Genomic DNA, 10,509 nt, shown 5'->3' on the forward strand with positions numbered 1-10,509 from the left:
TTGACTGTGAGTTTTCCCATTGCAGGGCCCACCGAGCAGTTCCCAGCAGTGTAGTCTGCAGAGCTTTGCCCAGTGAATCTTAAATGGTGAACTGCAAACTCAGGGTCCTGTGGATAACCTGACACATTACTGTGTGTTCCACAGGTAGGGCTTGATATTTGTAACTGATTCAAACAAAAAACTCCACCAAAGGAACTTGAACCAGACACGGTTTTCTGGTTGCATCACAGAGAAGCAAAGATTTATTAGCTTTTATTGCACAGGAACACCAATCACGGTAGAGATTAAATCAGGTAACAGTGATTCGGAACAGAAAGACAGGTGGAAGCAGCAGACAGGCCATGCAGGGAGCCCTGAGGAGCCCCTGCAGTGAGCAGTGTTGGGTAACTTGAACAAGTGCTGGCTCCTGCTCGTGGCAGAGCCGTGTTCGGCCGTGCTCGGAGAGTCTTGCTTGGTCCAAAGGCCTCACTGGGGAAGTCCTGCAGTGGAAGATGCTGCTCCTGCCAATCACTCCTCAGACCTTCTAAAACTCCCTGAGGAAAGATGGAGGGAAGCAAGAATTTCTTTGAAGAAGTGTGATCTCATTCAGCATTTTTAACCCTGTGTTACTCCCCGAGTACCCCCTGTGCAGTCTCGGTGCACCAGGGCTGTTCCAGCCTCCCAGAAAAGTTTGAACAGTGTCAGACTTGTGTTTGTACCTGTGTGTGCAACTTTAGCAATGAGCTGCACAGACCTGCTTCTGTTCTCAGCTGTGGGAGTGCAAATCACTTTAGAGTGGCTGAGCAGTGTATACCAAATACAGAGGAACTTAGAATGTACGTTTTTCTGTGTACAGACATTTACAACAAATTTTTATAAGTTAAAGATGGATGGCACATGACATGTTTTAATCTTGCCTACCAACATTAATATATGTAGGAGTGTTGCAGGTCAGATGGGATGTTTGATCAGAGGAGTGAATTTTTGCAGAGGAGTTTGCAAAGCCTATGTATGAATTTTTAAAAATCAAATTTTCCCGAAGAATCTTCCTCATAACACAAACTCCTTCTGAATTCACTGCCTTTGTTGCCAGCAGCAGGAGAGTGTGTGCACTGTTCCTGCTGTCTGCACGGGTGGCTCCAGGCCCTTTGGGTGAGAGCCAGCTCTCATGTCATGACTGTCAGTCTGTGGTGGAAACAGCGTGTTTGGGAGACAGATTGACTGAGAGAGACCGATGAAGCCTCAATACAGGATCAAAGTGGAAGTGAACCTTTCTAAAAATGACAATTTCCTGCTCATATTCCCCATTTTCAGGCGTTTGTCTGAGGTGCTGTGAGGACCTGGAGCCTTACCCAGTCTCATGTGAGCCTTACCCAGTCTCATGTGTTTTATGGCTTCGGACACTTCCTCCATGGTTGCTCCTCTTCCCAGTGTTTTGTTCCCTTCCAGGCACAGCTTCATGTTTTCAGCACTTCCTGGAACCACAGCCGGGAAATCAGACACAGATCAGACCTTTCTGTCTTTTGCTACTTGAGTCTTTTGCAGCCAATGCCTCTCATATTTTAAATGTCTGGAGTGTTCCTTCCAACTGCTGTGCCCTGCTTTAACCATGCCCCCTTAACACCAGTGCCATTTCTAACCACTGACTTCCCTGCTTCCCTGCATGCTTTGGATTGGGCATCATTTTCCCTTTCCCCCCTTCATTTCCTCTTTCCACACAACCCTTCATGCCACCCTCCCTCTTCAGTGGAGTCACTGCAAATGCTGCCATGTTGAGTTGTCACTGTGTAAGAGCAAATGTCAGAGTGGCCTTAAAACACAACTGGGGAAAAATAGCAAAATATTTCCAGGAAGGAAGTTGTCATATCCCTTCCTGCTATTCAGAGAGGATCGTTAATGGCAGGATGTACTTCTTTATTCCATTTTTACCTGGGCTTTCACAAGAGTCACCAGGCTGGGACTGGGACGATGAAGAGCGGAAGAGGCAGGATTTGCCCCCTCCTCCTCCTCCTCCTCCTCCTCCACTGCCACCTCCTCCACCTGAGGTTTTACCACAGGTTCCACCTCCTGTTCTTCCTCCACTTCCTCCTCCTCCACTTTCAGAAGAGGAAGATCTTCCATAGGATCCTCCAGTTCCTCCTCCACTGCTTCCTCCTCCATGACCTCCTCCTTCTCCTGAAGATCCACCATCAGCTCCTCCCTGTGCAGGTCTGTAAGCAGGAAAGGGTGTGTTATTTCCTTCTTACCCTTCATTTTCCCAGATAGCAACACTTCCTGCTGGTACTTAGGGGAAGAAATGACAAATCACAACACTAAATATTTTTGTGAAAATCCAGCTTTGCACCCTGCCAGCTAAGATTTATGTGAATTCTTGTGGTTGTAATAAATATGTTGATGATTAATCAGTTGTACCAGTTCCTAACATAAATATTGCTGCTTTCCTCTTCCCCTGATTGCAAAGATGGCAAGTTAATAAACTGATGTCTTTACTTAATTCTGTATCTCAGGCCGTGCTGCCCCTTCTCCAGCAGGGCCCGGTACTGCTGGATCTCCTGCTCCAGGCGGGTCTTGATGCCCAGCAGCATCTTGTACTCCTCGTTCTGGCTCTCCATCTCGCAGCGGATGCTGGCCAGCTCCTCCTCCAAGGGGCTGATCATGCCCTGGATCTGCTGCAGCTGCAGGTTATAGCGACGTTCCGTGTCCTCCAGGTTGGACTGCAAAGAGTCGACCTGCGAGGGCCAAACAAAACGCGGCGTTGGTGGGAATGTGGCAGGATCAGAGCGTTCTTGTGCCCCACATGGGACAGATCTCACATGGTGTCAGGGGCACCCAGCATCTTCACTGACTGTTGTGCCAGCTACAGCCACCCTCCTGTCATCCCAGCAACCCCTGGGTTCTTTGCAAATCCAAGGATCAGGAGCACTTGGTACCTACCATGCTGAGCTGCGACTGCAGCTCAATCTCCAGGCTCTGATATTCACGTCTCAGCTCAGAGATCTGCCGGTTGCTTGATTGTATCTCCTGGCCACTTGAGTGGACTTGTTGATTAACTTCTTCCATCTGAAAAATTAATGTACAGAACTGGAGTTTCTGACTTTTACTTACAATGTCAACATGGCAGTTTATCATGGGACCAGCTGGAACAGTTTTTTGGGGCCTGCTTGGAGCCACAGCTCAGAGTGGCAGCAGCAAACAACTCGGGTGAAAACTCAAAGTTGCAGAAGGGCCACTGGTAAATGGGGCTGTTACACTTCCTCGTGTGGCTCTGCCAGAACAGTTCAAGCCCACTTGTGATTTCCTTCATTTTAGTCAAAGGGATTCTACCATTATTTCCTAATAGCAATGGATGCTGTGTCATTCCTCTACAGGGGCTGGTGTTTTCCTTTTTAACATGAACATTCCAACTGTCACCCTTTACCTTGCTTTCATACCACTTTTCAACCTCTGCATGGTTCTTCTGAATAATGGCTTCATATTCTTGTCTCATCTCATTGAGCTTTTTCAGCAGATCCTCCCCTGGAGCAGCGTTGACCTTCACACTCACATCCCCGCTGGACTGGGATTCCAGCTGTTTTATTTCCTGCAGAGAAAAGCCAGGCCCAGGACAATGAACACAAACAGAGCCTTTCAACAGCATACATACATACATACATATATATATATATTGGGGGGAGTTGTGTTGCAATTATTTGGCCTTGACTTCAAGCCATTGCTTGTTGAGGGGCTGAGCTCAGGGCCCCCCTGGCACAGCCTGGCCCTGCCCCTCGGTGGGTATTTCATGCCGAGGTTTCCCCTGCAGCACCTCCAGTTTGTGGGGTTTTGTTGCTTTTTTGCTCTTACCTCCTCATGGGTCTTCTTGACATCGATCATCTCCTCCTTCAGAGACTCGAACTGCATTTCCAGGTCGGACCTGCACAGGGTCAGGCTGTCCAAGAGGGGCCTCAGGCTGTTGAGATCGGCCTCCACGTTCTGCCGGAGCCCACACTCGGTCTCGTACCTGTGCCAGGGACAGTGCAGAGAGGTCAGCTCTGCTCTTCCCATCCCAGTTCTCCTACTGGCATTATTTATGGAGAAGTTCACCTATTCCAGTATCTGTGTCTGTACTTCAGTGCATGCAGCATCCCTCAACCAGCAGAATTAGGAAATCATCAGCCAGTACTTACAATTTAAAATTAATATTACTTAATAACATTATTATTCTTTATACTTAATACATTTAAAGTTTAATATTAATATTGAACTTTAATATTTTTATTCTGTGGTATCTTTCATCATCTCTTTGACCTGCAACTTTGTGCAGGGTCCATCCATCTGGTTCAGAGACAGCAGTCCCACCAAAGATCATTCTAGAAATATTGAAAATTTTGAATTTTCACAAATTATTTCAGTTGTGCTGCCATAGAACCAGGAGGAACCCAAGTCCCTGTGGATTGATATTTGCTTATGGAATTAATTTATGAAGTTCAGGAAAGCAGGAGGAAGGAAATCAGTGGCTGGAAAAGAGGAATATATATTTACTTTACTCTAAAGTCTTCTGCAGTCATCCTTGTGTTATCCAGGTCCAAAAGTACCTTGTGGGTGTCCACAGCCGCAGTCACAATCTAGAAGAGAAACAACGTGCTGGGCAAACATTCCCTGAGAACCTCTCAGCCTGTCAGTGCTCCAACTCCTCTGGCAAAGAGCATCCTACCTGGCTTTGAAGTTCTTCAATTTGTCCATAATAGTGGCTGTAGTCCTTTGGGCCAGAAGGACCTTGCTTCTGGTACCACTCCCTGATTAATTGTTCCAGCTGAGCGTTTTCCGTTTCCAGATTCCTGACGGTCTCCATGTAGGAGGCCAGGCGCTCGTTGAGGCTCTGCATGGTCAGCTTCTCGTCGTAGGAGAGGATTCCCACGTTCCCTCCAGGAAAGCCAAAGCTGCCACCGCTGAAACCAGCACCACCTCCACCAAAGCCTCCTCCATAAGCAGCACCAAACCCGCTCCCCCCTGACCTGAAGCCCGTTCCCATTCCCCCTCCACAATATCCGGGAGCCATCCCTCCTCCACAGCTGTGGCTGCTCATCCCTCCTCCGTAGCTGCTGCGCCTGATACTCCCATACCCCCCAGCTGCCCCACCACAGCTGCTCCGGGAGCTTCCTCCACCACAACTGCTGCCAGAAAACCTGCCACCACCGCTGCTCCTGGAGGAGATCCTCCTCGAGGAGGCCGAGGAATGCGAGCTGCCCCCTCCTCCTCCCCCACTGCTGGCACCGCCACCGCTGCTCCCTCGCAGGCAGCTCTTCAGGGGCTGCTTCGAGCCACAGCTCATCCTGGCAGCAGCAAAGGACTCAGGTGAAAACTCAAAGCTGGTCTTACAGTTGTCCTGGAATCATAGCTCCAAATTCCAGCCGGCCTCCTCTGCATTTATAGCCGAGACAGAGGGTGTCGCCGTGGAAGGGAGTACCCGCTTTCCATGTGCATTTGCAAGCCCTAATTTGCCAAAGGGAGATGCTTGGCAGTGTCAGGAAGCTTAACCCTTCCTCTAAGTGTTTGTGACCATTTGTTTATTCATACAAAACATGTAATTTCTGTTGGGTGGCTCTGAGTGGGGGAGATCTTTGCTGAGATCTAGTGCACTGACTTACAGTCATCCCAAAGAAACTCATCCCACTCACCTCGTCCTGGTCACATCCCTCTCAACACAACAACACTCTGCCACAATAAGGGACAGTGGTGGATGTTCTTGTCTCTCTTCTAATATTCAGATATTTGTCAAGGAATACTGGCTGATTGTTTTATAGTTACCTGATATTTTCATAGATTTATGGTTATTCTTTGCTGTGTGCTCCTTATTTTTAGTCCTTGATTGCTTTATGCCTTTGGAAAGCCCATCCCAGGATGTGAGTTGTAGGTACAATGAACCACTCTGACTTCTTTATAATATCTCGTAAAAGCTCAGAGAACATTGGCAAATGTCACGTGCCAGCAATTATTCCAATCACACCTCTACAATTGTGTTTTATAAATAACAATTTAATTATGAAAAAGGGTGTTACAACAACTGCAGAACAGCTCCGTGTCAGGCTGTGAGGAATGGAAGTGTGGCAGGTTGTTTCTGGAAATAACCCTTCATGTGCTCGGACCAAATGCAGGCACAGGAGGGCCGAGACACCTGGGAAAGCATCCTGGCTCTGGGCTGGTCTCTCCTGACATTCCTGGGAGTGTCAGAGGTCCTGTTCTCACTCCCGAAGGGAATTCACAAATTTATCAGGATGTTTTCCCCACGCAGCACAAATACAAACATCCTTGGAGGAGAAAGGTGAAGTTTCTGATTTGGAGATTAAGTCAATAAACTGCATCACATTTTCCCTTCAGATTCGTTTTCCACCCACAGGCACATCTTACATCTTCTTCTTTCAAGATTGTATCTTTGCCCAAGGCTCGTGAGCTCTCCCCGTGCCTTGAGCCTCAGACAGTGTCACCTCTCCCCTGGGTGCCTCTCACCTCGTCCTCCTGCCAGACAAATCCCAGCCTGTTACCTGTCGCACCTCGTGGGTGGAACTCGTCGTGTGATGTCCAATTTCCTGTATTGATTTGGGATATTACTGTTTTCTCGCTCGGCCCGTTGTGCTGTTGGTTGTTGCTGATCAACAGGTTTGTTTGTTTGTTGTGGCTTCGCAGCAAGTGTTTGTGGAAACAGCTTTTTGTGAAGGCCCCTCCCAGCACACCCTGGCCCACGCAGCAGGACACGCCTCATCTTCTGCTCCACTTCAGCTCTGAAGTGGGAGCAAGGCCTCCCCTGGACTGTAGGAATTTAAATGGTTCATTGCAACATTTAATGGAGTGTGGGGGATAATTTTAGCTCATTACAGCCAGAAACCCTTTTCTCTCAAGTAAACAAAATTGTCTTCTATACTTCCAGCTGCTTTGGCTCTTGGAGCCGTTGGGTTACATCCTGTTTAACTGTTTCTTCCAGCTGCTGACATGGGTACAAATCTATGTTTTCTGTATAATTCTGCAGAAGGGGTTTGTTTTGTTGTTTTTTTTTTTCTGCAAAGATGTTTATTACATCTTTTGCATCAGTCATTCCTTTCAGATGGACCAAGCTTTCTGTCTTCCCTTCACAGGAGAACGTTTGGATGGTTTGAATATCAGGGAGGATGCCAGTGTGCAACTTAAAAGCTTTATGTTTAATACATGAAAGGAAGATTTAATGCCATTTTTTCCCCAGAATTTGTGCAGGCAACTTTCCTCAAGAGTGAAGCTTATCTCTTTAAACCTGAGAAAGCCTGATGATTCAGCGTATCTGGGAATCCTGGCCAGGATCAGAGATAGAAGTGACTGAACCAATGGTTCCCGAAAGGAATGTTTTATTTCAGAGCTGCTGTAAGGTGGAAGCTGGTTTATGAGGCGGTAATTTTGTCTGCAGTTATGTCTCATAGGATTGTCCAGGCCCTTGCAACACTCTGAGCTTCTTGGGTGATCTTAGATAATGTTTCCAGCAAAATCTAGAGATGCTGCTGGAGTGCAGCTGGAGGGCTGGGAAATCGTAACACCAGAGAGATGCAATAAACTCTGCAGGAGCTGGAAGGATCCCCAGGGGTACCTGTGAAATGGGACAGCAAAACCTTCTGGAATCTGGGCTGAGGCTGCTCAGTGCAGCAGAGCCAAAAACTGGTCAGGGCCAAAACGGGGGGAGGAGAAGGAGGAGGAGGAAGAGGAGGAGGAGGAGGAGGAGGAGGAAGGTGCCTTGGAGGCAGGTGGCCCCACAGTTGTTTGCAATGGGCCTCTCCCTTCTCCTGTGATGAAACTGTTACCAGGTCCTGCCCAACAAGGCGGGGGGACTATTTAAGCCTGAAAGGCTCACCCAGCACAGGCAGATTTCATCCAGCACTTCTGTGGCAGAATTGCTGTGTGTCCCTCACAGCCCAGCCGTGTGCTGGCTGAAGCAGAGGGGGGGGACAAAGCCTGTTTCCTTTGGGTGTGTGGCAGTGGGAAGGTGAGGCTGCCGTGGGTGGGCACACGTGGCTCCTCCCAGACCCTGGCACCACCTTTTCCAACTCCACATCCACACCCTCCCTACGCTGATGTGTTTGGGACAAACCACCGAGGTTGCTGAACACATCTCAGGGGGCACGACTGTGCTGTTGCCCACCCGTTTTGGTGCTTCACAGGGATCCTTTTCCATCCTTCCAGCTTCTGATCAGGTCTTGTCAGGAATATTCAATTTGCTTATGTTGCTACACAGAGAAAAACTATGAATTATCTACCTGGGGAATATGACTCATTCTCATAATTATATGCTATAAACTAACTCCCATTATATTATCATCAGGCAGTTTTATTAACACCAGATAATCCTGTAGGATTTCTCCATAGTAGAGAAGAAAGCCAGGCCCTGCAGTGTGACTGTGTTGGAGGGTGAACACTTATTTGTACACTGCTCTTCCTTCCAGTGAGGTTCAGCTGCCTGACACTTAGCATGAAGCTGTTCTCCTCTCCCCTAAAATTTAAACGATGAGGGTTTTTTCCTTATCCCAATAAAAAACTAGATGTTTGAAAACTGAAAAATCTGATTTAGATCAGTTGTAACATATTAGGGCTCACTCATGTTTATCCTGTCAAAAGACCAGTGGGCTTTGGTTCATTGCCACAAACCAAAACACACAGTGTGGTTCTAGAGCTCAGTGAAATTCTAGGACCACCATCTGCAAGTGGTGGCCTTGGCAGTGCTGGGTGAAGGGCTGGACTCGAGGATCTCAGAGGGCTTTTCCAACCCAAATGATTCCGTGATTCCCTGATGCCAAAACATATTTTAGGCACTTTTTAAGTGAAGGGTTTTAAAATATGTTTTGAAGTGAGAGAGTAAGTCCCCACCTCTCCTGGTGTCTTCTGGTGTAAGTCTTGGTGTCCACCCACACCCTGAGGTGTGTGGTCACAGGGAATATCCCTGGAACCTGCCCCTGTTTGTCCAATGGTCCAAACACAGCACGTTCCCCCAGTGGTCAGTAAAGCTGGACTCGGCGGGGGGGGGACGTGCTGACCCCAGGGAAGGGCAGCCAGGGGTGTCCGATCCAGCAAACATCCCTCCTGTAGGAGAAGAGGTAATTCCTGCCTCCACTCTGCCCCATCTGTTACTCACTCCCTGTTGCAGAGCCGAGTGGTGATGAAACGTTAAAGGGCACCTTCAACAGCTCCACCACCCAAAGGAGTGATGGTGGCTGCGATAGGAACAAAAATTAGGTGAGTCAGAGCCGTAGATTTCGGAGCACAAACCCCTGGGTTGGGAACGGCTTCATCTCGGGCCTGAGCAGCCCCTGGCCCAGGTGACTGGGGTCTCAGCTGATGCAGCTGCACTGGCAAGACCCTCGTTAGCAAAGGGTCATTACAGCGCATTCCAGCCCCCGCGGGGACCCCGAGTTTCGCTGTGCTCCCGCCCAGCGACGTGATGCAAAATATCCCGGTGCCGCTGGAAACATAAACAGGTATTAGCAAATCAGGGAGTGAGTTTCGGCCTGGCATTCATCCCGCACGCCCTCGCACGGGACGGCACCGGGGCGGCCCGGGGGACACCGGGGGTCTGCAGGCGGCAGGGAGGGCACTGCCCGTCCCTGGGCTGTCACACACGGAATCGGGTCGTGCCGACCTCACTACGAGTGACACCACTAAATACCGGAGGAGCTGGAGAGGGATGTCCGGGCTCACAGCGCGTTCCGTGTTTTCCCGCAGCGGGATCTCCCGGCACGTCCCGCAGACACCACCCGGCTCTGCTGTGGGAGGATGAGCCAAGCCCCCAGCTCCGGGTTTGCCGCTCGCCTCTGCCCCGGGCGCCCTCCGGCAGCTCGGTGGGAGCCGAGTGCCCTCTAGAGAGCACCCGCGGCCCAGGGTCGGGGAGTTCTCAGCTCCTGCACCTCCAAATATCTCCAAATATCCCGTGTGGTGAAATGCAGAACGTGTCGGGATCCCACGGCACGGTGGGCGCAACACTCGGTGGGGCAGAGGGAACACTGCCCACCCCCCTGCAGGGCAGGGGACCTGGGCAGGGCTGAAACTGCTGCAGATTGTGGATATTTACATTTTTATTTAGAATGTATATACGTTTATATAATTTTATATAATTTTATATAATTTTATATTTATTATTTATATACCTATTATTTTAATCACATACTATCGTACTCCTGCTAGATAGGCTACCAGCAACTAATTCCACTCAGCCACAGACAGGATTAGCCCAATTTAGTGTCTTTGGGCCTCTTAGGAAAATGTGATCCCTACTTTCAGGAGAGTCTCAGACTCGGGTAACGCGGTGACTCGTTGTTTGCACTCCTGGGGCAGAGCAGGGCCAGGCCAGGCCGGGGCTCGGGAGCAGGACAGACACTGACAGGTCCGTGTTTCCTTCGGATCTGCCGGTTGGGAACAGCTGACACCTGATGGGGAGAGCTGGGAAGTGCCAGGACTTCCCAGGCACTTTCTCCATTTCCTTTTTCCTCAGCACCAGCAGCACGTGCATATCCGGATCATTAATTACTCCAGCTGCTCTTAGGTTTT

The 10,509-nt window shown here is 49.3% G+C and overlaps 1 protein-coding gene across 1 annotated transcript; it reads right to left on the bottom strand.

The window, feature by feature from the left end:
* Window positions 1-252: 252 nt before the first annotated feature.
* On the bottom strand, window positions 253-5,287 carry LOC103757731 (keratin, type I cytoskeletal 13). The gene is made up of 9 exons (XM_018084545.2): window positions 4,670-5,287; window positions 4,498-4,580; window positions 3,820-3,976; window positions 3,398-3,559; window positions 2,914-3,039; window positions 2,470-2,708; window positions 1,909-2,189; window positions 1,353-1,454; window positions 253-533 (listed from the first exon to the last, which is right to left on the bottom strand). The coding sequence occupies exons 1-9, from the start codon at window positions 5,285-5,287 to the stop codon at window positions 508-510; spliced, it is 1,794 nt and encodes a 597-aa protein (XP_017940034.1). The 3' UTR covers window positions 253-507.
* Window positions 5,288-10,509: the final 5,222 nt, after the last annotated feature.

The sequence above is a fragment of the Manacus vitellinus genome, unplaced genomic scaffold (assembly GCF_001715985.3).
Source record: "Manacus vitellinus isolate BGI_N305 unplaced genomic scaffold, ASM171598v3 scaffold_72_pilon, whole genome shotgun sequence".
Lineage (NCBI taxonomy): Eukaryota > Metazoa > Chordata > Aves > Passeriformes > Pipridae > Manacus > Manacus vitellinus.